This window comes from Rhinatrema bivittatum, chromosome 9 (genome assembly GCF_901001135.1).
Source record: "Rhinatrema bivittatum chromosome 9, aRhiBiv1.1, whole genome shotgun sequence".
Lineage (NCBI taxonomy): Eukaryota > Metazoa > Chordata > Amphibia > Gymnophiona > Rhinatrematidae > Rhinatrema > Rhinatrema bivittatum.
The window spans coordinates 659,830-674,620 of record NC_042623.1 but is presented as its reverse complement, the minus strand read 5'-3'; the positions used below and the strand labels follow the sequence as shown (position 1 = coordinate 674,620).

General features: G+C 48.0%; 1 protein-coding gene across 2 annotated transcripts in view; it reads left to right on the top strand.

The window, feature by feature from the left end:
- Positions 1-14,791, top strand: part of SEMA3C (semaphorin 3C) — a 276,094-nt gene that overhangs the window by 250,744 nt on the left and 10,559 nt on the right. For both annotated transcript variants that reach the window (XM_029616209.1, XM_029616208.1), the window contains 2 exons: positions 7,264-7,331; positions 12,028-12,158. In XM_029616209.1, coding sequence (XP_029472069.1) covers positions 7,264-7,331; positions 12,028-12,158 — 199 coding nt within the window. The remainder of the gene's footprint in view (positions 1-7,263; positions 7,332-12,027; positions 12,159-14,791) is intronic.

The window sequence follows — 14,791 nt, the reverse complement described above, 5'->3', positions numbered from 1 at the left end:
GAAATTAAATATTACGCTATGAATCTGTTTAGCGTAAGTAGTCTTTTTTCGCTTTGTTGATTTGTTTGCAGTATTTTGTTAATAGGGATTTGGGATTTGTATTTTTCTAGGGATTTCGTAGTTAGCATTTCTGCCATTGCTTTTCAGATTTTCTCAGAGACAGTTTAGTATATCTAAGCTCTTCACTGGACCAAGGTTTCTTTTGTTTATTTGTGTTACTTCATTTTTGAATGATTTTTCTGAATTAGGCATATTTCATGCATATTTCATTGATGATATTTTTCCCAGGACTCAAAAGATGAGGAGGCCTTATCATGATCAAAGACTGTTATTTGATTTTTAAATGTTTCTTCAAGTATTTCCGGTTTCCGGTATGTGAAAGACTGATAAATTTGTGAGTTTGTTTGTTGTGCGGTAAGGAGAGTTTATTCAGCTTTTATTAGCTGGTGATCAGACCATGTTAATAGGTTGTGAGAGGATTTGATTACACAGTTATTGTGATTGGTGAAAATTAGGTCAAGGATGTGTCCTGCTTTATGGGTGGTGTTGGCTATAAATTGAGTCCAGCCCATCGCTTCCATAGTCTCTAGAAAGATTTCACATGCTGTCAAATGTAGGTTAAAGTCCCTTACTATTATAATCGATTCAGGAGCTGGAAACGCTTTGGTGAAGATTTTGATTAGAGGCGAGCAGTCTTTTTGGATGTTCCTGTAGGCCAATAGATCAAACCAATATTTAGCAGTGTTGATTTTATTATTGCAACCTCTTAGGAAGGGTTCATTTTAATTTTGTAGGACTTAAGTTCTTTTTTACAGATTATTAATAGACTCCCACCTTTTAATTTTTGCCCGGAGAAGTGAAAAATATCATAGTTAGGGTGATCAATTTGGTTTAGGAGGACATTGTCACTGTCTTTCAGCCATGTTTCAATAATGCAGAAGACAGTGGGATTTGGTTCCTCTAGTTGATAATTTACCAGTGGGATTTTTTTTTATAGCGATTGGACATTCAGTAATAGTAAAGTAAACATTAGACAGGGAGAAATTACAGGAGAGTTGTTACTTACCTTGGTATTAGTCAGGTTTTCATTCTTTCTTTCCTTGTGTTTAGACTCTGGTGATTTCCGTCCTCTTCTTGTGATGGTTTCAGTGAGGTGTCTCGGTTCCATTTTATGATGCATTTGGTTAAGGCTAAAGTTGAAATTATTATTTACTTCAGTTGGCATTTCAGGTGCACACGAAGGGGCTCGCAAGGGGCAGGCTCCTTTGTTGTGCTCCTTCGTGTGCGCGCCAAGGGTACCTGCCAGTTGGTGCAGGCACCTGTGGTGGTGGTGGGTGGGCTCTGAGTGGTGGGCGGGCAGAGGGAGGGAGGGGGTCCCATGGGACTGGCGTCTTGTCTCACCTGGGCTTCCTCCTCGCTCCGTGTGGGGTGTGCTCAGGACCGTGCTACTCCCCAGTGCCAGTGGCTGTAGCTGGCAGGCCGATCTCCTCTCCTGCGACATTAAAGCCGCCAAGATCTGGACACCAGTGGTGGTGGTGGTGGGTGGGCTCTGAGCAGTGGGTGGGCAGAGGGAGGGAGGGGGTCCCATGGGACTGGCGTCTTGTCTCACCTGAGCTTCCTCCTCGCTCCGTGTGGGGTGTGCTCAGGACCGTGCTACTCCCCAGTGCCAGTGGCTGTAGCTGGCAGGCCTCCTCTCCTGCGGCGTTACAGCCGCACAGATCTGGACACCAGTGGTGGTGGTGGTGGGTGGGCTCTGAGCAGTGGGCTGGCAGAGGGAGGGAGGGGGTCCCATGGGACTGGCGTCTTGTCTCACCTGAGCTTCCTCCTCGCTCCGTGTGGTGTGTGCTCAGGACCGTGCTACTCCCCAGTGCCAGTGGCTGTAGCTGGCAGGCCGATCTCCTCTCCTGCGACATTAAAGCCGCCAAGATCTGGACACCAGTGGTGGTGGTGGTGGGTGGGCTCTGAGCAGTGGGCGGGCAGAGGGAGGGAGGGGCGGTCCATGGGACTGGCGTCTTGTCTCACCTGGGCTTCCTCCTCGCTCCGTGTGGGGTGTGCTCAGGACCGTGCTACTCCCCAGTGCCAGTGGCTGTAGCTGGAGGGCCGATCTCCTCTCCTGCGGCGTTACAGCCGCACAGATCTGGACACCAGTGGTGGTGGTGGTGGGTGGGCTCTGAGCAGTGGGCGGGCAGAGGGAGGGAGGGGGTCCCATGGGACTGGCGTCTTGTCTCACCTGAGCTTCCTCCTCGCTCCGTGTGGTGTGTGCTCAGGACCGTGCTACTCCCCAGTGCCAGTGGCTGTAGCTGGCAGGCCGATCTCCTCTCCTGCGACATTAAAGCCGCCAAGATCTGGACACCAGTGGTGGTGGTGGTGGTGGTGGTGGGTGGGCTCTGAGCAGTGGGCAGGCAGAGGGAGGGAGGGGCGGTCCATGGGACTGGCGTCTTGTCTCACCTGGGCTTCCTCCTCGCTCCGTGTGGGGTGTGCTCAGGACCGTGCTACTCCCCAGTGCCAGTGGCTGTAGCTGGCAGGCCGATCTCCTCTCCTGCGACGTTAAAGCCGCCAAGATCTGGACACCAGTGGTGGTGGTGATAGGTGGACTGTGGACGGGCAGAGGGAGGGAAGGAGGGACTGTCCGACTAGCGCTGGGTCTCACCTGAGCTTCTTCCGTGCCACCTCCTTGCTCGGTGCAGGGGCTACACTCATGAGGCGAATAGCACAGGGTGTAGAGGGCTGCTGCAGGGGAGCAGGCACACTTCCACAGACTGACTGCCATCCCTGTTGTGGGCTGCATTTGGGATCTGGATGCTACGTGTAAGGGGGCAGAATATCTAGTCTTGTGTGATGATGACTAACTTCCAATTAACGCTACACATGGTGTATACATGTACACAAAATTCAATGTTGGCCATGAAGCTACTCTGCATGTCACATATATGCCCATGTAAGCCGGAGTTACCTAACAGTATGGTGTGTGAAGAAGGCAACAAGAGACAATAGTGAAGGTCCCTAGTAATGAGCTTCTTCTTTGCCTCTGGCTGTTTTCCTTACCAGCATACACTGAGCTTTCAGTGGCATGGCCTAGGTCAGATGGTCTTGCCTGCTAGATAAGTGCCAAGTTGGAATGTGCCAGTGCATTCTAGCATACAAGGTCATGTGGAGGACAAACCTTTAACCTTCTCATCCTTTAACACAAAAAACAAACAATGAAAGGACACTACACTACAAATTTTGCAAAACACGGCTGCAAGAGTTTTAACTGGTATAAGTAAAAGAGAACACATCACTGAAACACTGGCTGAGTTACACTGGCTTCCCATTGAACAAAGAATACAATACAAAACACTGTGCACCATACATAAGTTAATACACAATGAAAACGCAGACTGGCTTAACACAGCCCTTCGCGTACACATCCCTAACAGAAACCTAAGGTCAGCCAACAAAGCACTCCTAACTATTCCATCAGTCAAAACAGCAAGACTAACACAAGTAAGAGAGAGGGTGTTATCCTTGGCAGGACCCATACTGTGGAAGACCATGCCCTTGGAGTTAAGATTACAAAGAGACAACAAAGCCTTTAGAAAAAATTTAAAAACCTGGCTCTTTAAACAAGCTTTTCGAAAAAGACAAGGGAGAATAGAAGCCAGGGAAGTGCAAGGTACAATTGAACACCCACACACACTACAGTATTCACTAAGTGTGTAGTTTTTAATAGATAGACCATCACTAAAAGATAAGTTACAATTATAAAACTAGTGTTATACTCGAAAATGATAGACAGAGACCCGATCAGGAATTATCACATTTATCAATTAACATTGATCACAAACTATATTACCGGACCTTATGGCAGCTATGTAAACTGACAGATTTAACTATCATTACTTTATGTGCCTCATTGTAAACCGTTGTGACGGTTCCCATCTTAACGACGGTATAGAAAAGATTTAAAATAAATAACAAGGAAGCTTGTTTGTGCCCATGTAGTGCACTGTTTGAAATAACATCAATGTCCTAGGTAATCATATTATGCAAGGACAAAATAGGAAATAACACAAAGCATTGTACATTTCATGAGTTACACATTCTGTGTACACCTGTATATAACTAGATTGAAATGGAATCATTACATATACAGGCTTAGTATTTTATCCTTAATGTACAATCATGATTACAACTAAGAACATAGAAAGCGGAAGTGGCCCCCCATTAGCTACAGTACTGCTGTAACACTACAGGTAAAAGCAGCACTACTATGTGCTCTAACACTACAGGTAAAAGCAGCACTACTATGTGCTGTAATGCTGCAGGTAAAAGCAGCACTACTATGCGCTGTAACACTACAGGTAAAAGCAGCACTACTATGTGCTGTAACACTGCAGGTAAAAGCAGCACTACTATGTGCTGTAACGCTGCAGGTAAAAGCAGCACTACTATGCGCTGTAACACTACAGGTAAAAGCAGCACTACTATGTGCTGTAACACTGCAGGTAAAAGCAGCACTACTATGTGCTGTAACACTGCAGGTAAAAGCAGCACTACTATGTGCTGTAACACTGCAGGTAAAAGCAGCACTACTATGTGCTGTAACACTACAGGTAAAAGCAGCACTACTATGTGCTGTAAACCCAAAGGCCCCAGACAGTCCATGTTGAAAGAGTGCACTGAAAGGGACAGCCTAAGGGCCACGGCAGCAAAGTTCAGCATGAAGGCAGCAGGACCAGGACTGGAGAGTGCAGCATGGATGGAGCAGGATCAGCAGAAAACCCAGCAGCATGGAGGCAGGAGGCCCAGGAGGAGACACCAGCAGCATGGAGGCAGGAGGCCCAGGAGGAGACACCAGCAGCATGGAGGCAGGAGGCCCAGGAGGAGACACCAGCAGCATGGAGGCAGGAGGCCCAGGAGGAGAAACCAGCAGCATGGAGGCAGGAGGCCCAGGAGGAGACACCAGCAGCATGGAGGCAGGAGGCCCAGGAGGAGACACCAGCAGCATGGAGGCAGGAGGCCCAGGAGGAGAAACCAGCAGCATGGAGGCAGGAGGCCCAGGAGGAGACACCAGCAGCATGGAGGCAGGAGGCCCAGGAGGAGACACCAGCAGCATGGAGGCAGGAGGCCCAGGAAGAGACACCAGCAGCATGGAGGCAGGAGGCCCAGGAGGAGACACCAGCAGCATGGAGGCAGGAGGCCCAGGAGGAGACACCAGCAGCATGGAGGCAGGAGGCCCAGGAGGAGACCAGCAGCATGGAGGCAGGAGGCCCAGGAGGAGACACCAGCAGCATGGAGGCAGGAGGCCCAGGAAGAGACACCAGCAGCATGGAGGCAGGAGGCCCAGGAAGAGACACAGCAGGATGGAGGCAGGAGGCCCAGGAGGAGACACCAGCAGCATGGAGGCAGGAGGCCCAGGAAGAGACACCAGCAGCATGGAGGCAGGAGGCCCAGGAAGAGACACCAGCAGCATGGAGGCAGGAGGCCCAGGAGACACCAGCAGCATGGAGGCAGGAGGCCCAGGAAGAGACACCAGCAGCATGGAGGCAGGAGGCCCAGGAAGAGACACCAGCAGCATGGAGGCAGGAGGCCCAGGAGGAGACACCAGCAGCATGGAGGCAGGAGGCCCAGGAGGAGACACCAGCAGCATGGAGGCAGGAGGCCCAGGAGGAGACACCAGCAGCATGGAGGCAGGAAGCCCAGGAGGAGGACACCAGCAGCATGGAGGCAGGAGGCCCAGGAGGAGACACCAGCAGCATGGAGGCAGGAGGCCCAGGAGGAGACACCAGCAGCATGGAGGCAGGAAGCCCAGGAGGAGACACCAGCAGCATGGAGGCAGGAAGCCCAGGAGGAGACACCAGCAGCATGGAGGCAGGAGGCCCAGGAGGAGACACCAGCAGCATGGAGGCAGGAGGCCCAGGAGGAGACACCAGCAGCATGGAGGCAGGAGGCCCAGGAGGAGACACCAGCAGCATGGAGGCAGGAAGCCCAGGAGGAGACACCAGCAGCATGGAGGCAGGAGGCCCAGGAGGAGACACCAGCAGCATGGAGGCAGGAGGCCCAGGAGGAGACACCAGCAGCATGGAGGCAGGAGGCCCAGGAAGAGACACCAGCAGCATGGAGGCAGGAGGCCCAGGAGGAGACACCAGCAGCATGGAGGCAGCAGTTGCAGGATCTGAGAGGAGACACCAGCAGCACTGAGAAGACATGAGACATAATGACAAGAGGCAGCAGCTGGACACTGAGTAGTGGGGACTTCAATGAGGCTGGAATACATGCAGAGCATCGAGGAGGCCTTCTTACTTAGTGTGTGAATTAACATGGTTGAGAGTACACTATCCATTCTATGGCACAGCTACTCTGTAGTGAGGATGGGCCCAGCTGACTTCTCCCATCTGGACCAGGGCTTCCCAAACCTGTCATGGGGGACCCCACAGCCAGCCGGGTTTTCAGGATATCCACAATGAATATGCATGAGAAAAATTTGCATATACAGAGTCTGCATAGTTTGCCCAGCTTCTCCCTCAAATTTTTATCTTGGGCTTGTAGGCCAGGTGGTTCAGATGATCATGAACCCTTGCTACATTGGGGGGGGGGCAGGGATTTGGGTGGCCTTCCCCCTCGGGCATCTCACCTCATGGGGACTGCTGCAGGGTGTCCACTCTACAAAGGCAGGGGAGAACGCCAAAGGATGCCAGAGCAGGGCATGGGTGGGCACTTGGGAGAGCAGGTAAGTTAAAAAAAAAAAAAAAAACAACCCCAAAAAAGAAGGGTAGTTAAGTAGGTTTTAGGGGTTGGGGAGGATTTATCTATTTATTAATGCAGGATGAGGGAAAAGGGAGGCAGGTTAGGGTTAGGAAGTTCCCTCCCAGTCCGCTCCTTTATTGGACATGCATAGGTCGGGAACTGCGTGCACATGGACACCCGCGCATTCGTTTGAAAATGAATTAATACATCTGCATGGGTACTAAACAGCACTGGTTTTCCTTCGCGTTAGAGGCTTAGTACATTGGCCACTGTTTAGCAAGTCCCATAATGACATAGGCAAGGTTAAAAAAAGACCAAAAATGTATCAATGTTCAAATTCTGAGGACCTGAAATTTATCCTCTGCAAAAGGATGGTTTTATCTTTCACCAATGGGGAATAAAATGTGACTTTCACCAATCAACAGAAGATAAATTAAGGCATTCCTAGAGTTCATAATCTGGCTTTGTGTCTTAGATTATTTTCTTTTCAGTTGCGGTACCCTGACATTTGCCTTTCTTTCCTGAACTCTTAAGGAGAAGTCGTAGACAAGATATACGACATGGAAACCCCATGACTCAATGCCGAGGATTTAACCTGAAAGGTACAGCAGACAATCGTTCATGTTCTTCCAGCAGATTCTTTATCTGCTACATTGGTAAAATGCCAGATAACAATATAGAATGCTTTTCAAGAAACATTATTATGTTTTATTATGTTTTTTATTTATAGGCTACTCTCCGTGTGACAGCAGGATTCAGAGTACTGTTTAATCATGCTTTCATTTCAACTCATATTTCAAACATTAAATTACTGACCCAGTAAACTGTAACTATCATTAAAGTTTGATACAATACCTGGAGACTGGAGGGTACTCATGTAATACATTTTTAAGAAAGGATTCAGGGATGATTCAAGAAACTATAAAGCAGTGAGTCTGACATCAGTACCATATAAAATGGTGGAAGCAGTTGTTAAGAACAGAGAAGTAGATATTGAGAGATAAGACTTATCTGGCTAACTTACAAAGGGTATTCAGCAGCATGGCTATACTGCTTTATAGCAGGTGTAAATATAGGTGCATACTTCTGAAAATCAACATTACCAGAGTAAGCCTGCCCTAATTTTCACAATCCTAATTTTCAAGCAGATTTGCATGCATTTACTTTAGCTGTAGGCAAGCAGTTATAAAATTACCCTCTAAAAGCTGAATTTTCAGACTTGAGAATGGAAAAATTAGCATATACGCATGTATGAAGGTGTCTACTTGTGTACATGCTATTTTATAAATCCTAGAAATACACACGTATTTTTGCTTTTGCATGCACATATATATGCATAAGTTGCTATTTTAATAAACACATATAGGGGCCAATGTAATAAATGTGTGTAGAAAGCGGGCACTGAACAGTCAGCGCCCGCTTTCTTAATGTGCCCCAGGTACCCTACGGGGGGCGTCATGCAATATTTAAATTAGGGGGTTGCGTTAGCAAGGAGGCAGCGCCTCCTTGCTAACGAAAATCCGATCAAGAGTACTCGGGATTTCAATAGATATGTGCGTAGCCTTGCGTATCCATTAAAATCCGGGGTCGGCACAGCCTGCTTCCGTTCCCTCACACTCCTCCACCTTCCCCTCCCTTCCCCCTCCCTAAACCCCCCCCCCCCCAGCCCTATCTAAACCCCCCCTACCTCTATCACGAAAGTTACGCCTGCTCAAAGCAGGCGTAACTTTGCGTCCGCTGGGCCGGCTGCCGCGCTCCATGTTCGGTCCGGGGATGAAGGGGTTGGAACAGCTCCCCTATGAGGAAAGATTAAAGAGGTTGGGACTGTTCAGCTTGGAGAAGAGACGACTGAGGGGGGATATGATAGAGGTGTTTAAAATCATGAGAGGTCTAGAACGGGTAGATGTGAATCGGTTATTTACTCTTTCGGATAGTAGAAAGACTAGGGGGCACTCCATGAAGTTAGCATGGGGCACATTTAAAACTAATCGGAAAAAGTTCTTTTTTACTCAACACACAATTAAACTCTGGAATTTGTTGCCAGAGGATGTGGTTAGTGCAGTTAGTATAGCTGGGTTTAAAAAAAGGATTGGAGAAGTTCTTGGAGAAGTCCATTACCTGCTATTAATCAAGTTGACTTAGAAAATAGCCACTGCTATTACTAGCATCACTAGCATGGGATAGGCTTAGTTTTTGGATACATGCCAGCTACTTATAGCCTGGATTGGCCATTGTTGGACACAGGATGCTGGGCTTGATGGACCCTTGTTGTGACCCAGTATGGCATGTTCTTATGTTATAAGGGAGGAAGAGGCTCCATTCTCCTATGTTGGAAAACTATTAAGATGTGAAAGTGGGTCAACAATTACAGGATGACCCTAAGAACCATGTGCCTATAAGAAAAAGACAACCCTCTTGCAGACCACTTGGTTATCACCTGGATCTCTATGAGTAGTCTCTGGATCAGGGTGTGAGCACACCTGAAGTGGATCCGTTTCCAGCAGTCATGAACAGGAAAGTACCAATCTTCTTCTCCAGGAGATCAGAAAGCAGGCTAGTGACAGGCACTTTCTCCTTTCACTGAGGGAGAAGTCTCCTGTACAAATATCATCCAATAAATTTCTTGCAGCTTGACTTTGCTTTAAAATTATTTCACGTATGTTTCATTTATGATAAACTGTATATTCTTGAAATTCATGACTTGTGTAAACTATGTTGTAAACCTGTTCCCTATTATAGCAGATACATAGAGGTCAAAATCACAGAACACATAGAACGACATGGTTTAATGGAACAAAGTCAGCATGGCTTTACCCAGGGCAAGTCTTGCCTCACAAATCTGCTTCACTTTTTTGAAGGAGTTAATAAACCTGTGGATAAAGGTGAACCGGTAGATATAGTATACTTGGATTTTCAGAAGGCGTTTGACAAAGTTCCTCATGAGAGGCTTCTAGGAAAAGTAAAAAGTCATGGGATAGGTGGCGATGTCCTTTCGTGGATTGCAAACTGGCTAAAAGACAGGAAACAGAGAGTAGGATTAAATGGGCAATTTTCTCAGTGGAAGGGAGTGGACAGTGGAGTGCCTCAGGGATCTGTATTGGGACCCTTACTTTTCAATATATTTATAAATGATCTGGAAAGAAATACGACGAGTGAGATAATCAAATTTGCAGATGACACAAAATTATTCAGAGTAGTTAAATCACAAGCAGATAGTGATAAATTGCAGGAAGACCTTGTGAGACTGGAAAATTGGGCATCCAAATGGCAGATGAAATTTAATGTGGATAAGTACAAGGTGATGCATATAGGGAAAAATAACCCATGTTATAATTACACAATGTTGGGGTCCGTATTAGGTGCTACAATCCAAGAAAGAAATCTAGGTGTCATAGTGGATATCACATTGATATCGTCAGTTCAGTGTGCTGCGGCAGTCAAAAAAGCAAACAGAATGTTGGGAATTATTAGAAAGGGAATGGTGAATAAAATGGAAAATGTCATAATGCCTCTGTATTGCTCCGTGGTTAGACCGTACCTTGAATACTGTGTACAATTCTGGTCGCCGCATCTCAAAAAAGTTATAATTGCGATGGAGAAGGTACAGAGAAGGGCTACCAAAATGATAAGGGGAATGGAACAGCTCCCCTATGAGGAAAGACTAAAGAGGTTAGGACTTTTCAGCTTGGAGAAGAGACGACTGAGGGGGGATATGATAGAGGTGTTTAAAATCATGAGAGGTCTAGAACGTGTAGATGTGAATCAGTTATTTACTCTTTCGGATAGTAGAAAGACTAGGGGGCACTCCATGAAATTAGCATGGGGCACATTTAAAACTAATCGGAGAAAGTTCTTTTTTACTCAACGCACAATTAAACTCTGGAATTTGTTGCCAGAGGATGTGGTTAGTGCAGTTAGTATAACTGTGTTTAAAAAAGGATTGGATAAGTTCTTGGAGGAGAAGTCCATTACCTGCTATTAAGTTCACTTAGAGAATAGCCACTGCCATTAGCAATGGTAACATGGAATAGACTTAGTTTTTGGGTACTTGCCAGGTTCTTATGGCCTGGATTGGCCACTGTTGGAAACAGGATGCTGGGCTTGATGGACCCTTGGTCTGACCCAGTATGGCATTTTCTTATGTTCTTAATATTTAAATGCTTTTTCCAGCTAAGTCCCAGGTTTAGCCCAACAATTTGCAAGATTTTAAAATCCTGCCAGTTTCAATGCCCCTAACTTAGCTCACTTAGGGGTGGATTTTCAGAGCCCTGCTCGCGTAAATCCGCCCAAAACCGGGCGGATTTACGCGAGCAGGGCCCTGCGCGCCGGGAAGCCTATTTTACATAGGCCTCCCGGCGCGCGCAGAGCCCCGGGACTCGCGTAAGTCCCGGGGTTTTCGGAGTGGGCGTGTCGGGAGGCGTGTCGGGGGCGGGGCCGGAGCGCGCGGCGTTGCGGGGGCGTGTCGGCAGCGTTTTGGGGGCGGGTACGGGGGCGTGACTACGGCCCGGGGGCGTGGCCGCGCCCTCCGTACCCGCCCCCAGGTCGCGGCCCGGCGCGCAGGAGGCCCGCTGGCGCGCGGGGATTTACGCCTCCCTCCGGGAGGCGTAAATCCCCCGACAAAGGTAGGATGGGGGTTTAGACAGGGCCGGGCGGGTGGGTTAGGTAGGGGAAGGGAGGGGAAGGTGAGGGGAGGGCAAAGGAAAGTTCCCTTCTAGGCCGCTCCGATTTCGGAGCGGCCTAGGAGGGAACGGGGGTAGGCTGCGCGGCTCGGCGCGCGCAGGCTATACGAAATCGATAGCCTTGCGCGCGCCGATCCAGGATTTTAGCCGATACGCGCGACTACGCGCGTATCTACTAAAATCCAGGGTACTTTTGTTTGCGCCTGGAGCGCAAACAAAAGTAGGCTGTTCGCGCTCGTCTGAAAATCTACCCCACAGTTTTTAATCCAGCTAAATACTTAGCTGGTTAAGTCAGTGGAGATTTAGAGGCATTCCTGAGTGGAGTAAACATTTGCAGATAACTTAGCAAGATAACACTGAGAGCAGTCCTAAAGTTAGCTGGATAAACCTTTCTGGCTAACTTTGAGATAGGTGGGTATTCTCAGTGGTACACTCACACCGCTGAATATCCAGCAGAAGTTAGCTAGATAAGTTTATTTGCCTAACAGCTGGATGGCTAGTGGCTAAATATTGACCCCATATAATATCAATTATGACTGTACTTTACAAAACTTTGCTTCATATCACGTATAATGGAGACATTTTGGCAAGATACTGATTGCATTATTCTGCTTCACAGAATATAGAAATACAGCAGAGATAATACAATATGGAGTAAAAAATAATACAACATTCTTGCCATGCACTGTGAAATCTCCTCAGGCAACTATCAAGTGGCTGATACAGAAAGACAATGATCGGAGGAAAGAGGTACGTGGTACAGCTCAGTATCATCAATCAAGCAACTGGAGAGATGAGATACATTTTCAGAGCCTCAAACCTCTTTAACATGGGCAAAAATAAACGAAAGCAGTCTAAGTCAGCCATATTGGATAACTATCTGTTTAGCTAATTCCAAGTACTTTGCAGTGGTTACAATTCACCCATAATGCATTGTTTTTACAGGGCGCAAGGATATAACCTATTCCTATGTCTTAGGCATAGAGTTTTAAACCTGCTTGTTTTGCAGGTAAAATTTATTTAGAAAATAATGCATATAGATTTGAAAATACAAACTATGAGGATAACTTTCAAACAACTGCACGTGGCCCTGTATACATGTGTCATTAGTCACACAGAGATCTACTACAATATTTTATAACCTGCTGGTGTCAGGTAAATGCTGATTATAAAATATGCATATTTTTGCTTATGCGCAAATAATTGCAATGCACGGAAGGGTCTGTTTTAAGAGGCGCACGTCCATGTGTGTGCATTTCCCAGTGTACACACATGGATGCGTCAAATTTTATAACACGCGTGCATCGACATTCACATGTTATAAAATATGTTTCCTGCACGTACATGCGCGCTGGATTTTAATGTCCACGCACATGTACTGGGCGGGTGGCCTCCTCCACGCATGAGGGGGGGAGATTTTTAAAATTACACGTGACGACGGGATCGGGCTTCTTCCCAGTTCCTCCCAGTCCACTCCAATTAAGGAGCGGACTGGGAGGGAACTTACCTACCCATCTACCTAACCTTCCTCCCTTTTCCCCTCTTCACCCTGACCCCTAAATCTAGCCTAGTTATCCCCGATTTTTCATTTGCATACTTATTGCTCCTCAGGAGCAGAAGTAAACTCAGCATGCTGGGCCGGGACAGTGGCGAATGGTGCTGACCCGGCCCAGCCCGCCCCTCACATCCCAGGCCATGCCCCCTGGCCCACCCCACCCCTCACATCCCAGGCCATGCCCCCTGGACCACCCCGCCCCTCGCATCCCAGGCCATGCCCCCTGGCCCACTCCGCCCCTCACATCCCAGGTCATGCCCCCTGGCCCACTCCGCCCCTCACATCCCAGGCCATGCCCCCTGGCCCACTCCGCCCCTCACATCCCAGGCCATGCCCCCTGGCCCACCCCGCCCCTCACATCCCAGGCCATGCCCCCTGGCCCACCCCGCCCCTCACATCCCAGGCCATGCCCCCTGGCCCACTCCGCCCCTCACATCCCAGGCCATGCCCCCTGGCCCACCCCTCCCCTCACATCCCAGGCCATGCCCCCTGGCCCACCCCGCCCCTCACATCCCAGGCCATGCCCCCTGGCCCACCCCTCCCCTCACATCCCAGGCCATGCCCCCTGGCCCACCCCGCCCCTCACATCCCAGGCCATGCCCCCTGGCCCACCCCGCCCCTCACATCCCAGGCCATGCCCTCTGGCCCACCCCGCCCCTCACATCCCAGGCCATTCCCCCTGGACCACCCCTTTGGCAGGGCCCAGCACTTCTATACGTAACGGGGGTTATGCGCATGGCTGATCCCGTTCTAAAATATGTGCAGCACACGCAAGGCCCGGCCACGCGTGTAACCCCTGGTTTTTACGCACGCGGCCCTTTTAAAATCGGACCAAGAGCGTTCCTCAGCTATCTATTTTATAAACGTGTCCATATGTTTTATGCATGAAGCAATTATAATTCTCTCATGTAAAACCCTGATTTCTACATGGAAGTCGGTATATTTGAAAACATGCGTGTGTAATTGAAATCACCGGTTTGCCGATTCCTCCCCTAGTTCACCCATTGCTTCTCCAGGTCATCAAGGCTCTCCTAACTCTTCACCCTGAATTCCATCCATTCCACCCAGACCTCCCACCCAACAAATAATACACAGACGACTAAGAATAATTTTGTGAGATAATTAGCAAGTGAATAATTGCACAAATAAGTTTCCTAATGTATTCACGCATGTCTTTTGTGAAACAGCAGAATAATGTTAATGCATGCACGAGTGCTCTGTTGAACACGTGAGTGTGCACATTTCATTTGGATATATTTCGAATCTTGCATGAAGATATGCACACACTATTTAAAATATGCTTAAAATCTACCCAGAATGTGTTTGCATGTCTAAAAGATATGTGGCAGGTATTTTAAAATTAGCCGGATAGGTAGCGGTTTTTGAGAGATATCCAACTAGGTTGCAACAAAGCTGCCACTTACCTGGAGTAGTCAAAATTTCTTCTCCCTATTTTAAACATTTATGTGTGGAGATTTAGTTCACGCATTTTCCTTAGCACTTGTTGGCTTTTATGTGTGTAAGCCATCAAATTTTGAAACTTGCGTGCATGGGAAATATTTCTAGTTTTATCGATTAGTCCACCAGTTCGCCCAATCTATCTCTAGGTTCTCAAGACCCTCCTGGTTCTTCAGCCTGAACTCCCCCCAGTTTACCCAGACCCCTCAACGAGTTAGTATTTGCTATAAAGATTTTAATTCTGCCTTATTCCAGTTAATTAGCAGGTGAAAATATGCAGGTAACATCATAAGCTGCTTTCATCGGTTAGAAAATAGCAATTTATATGAGTAAATTGTGGCCCACCCCTTTTTTATATGAGCAAATATAT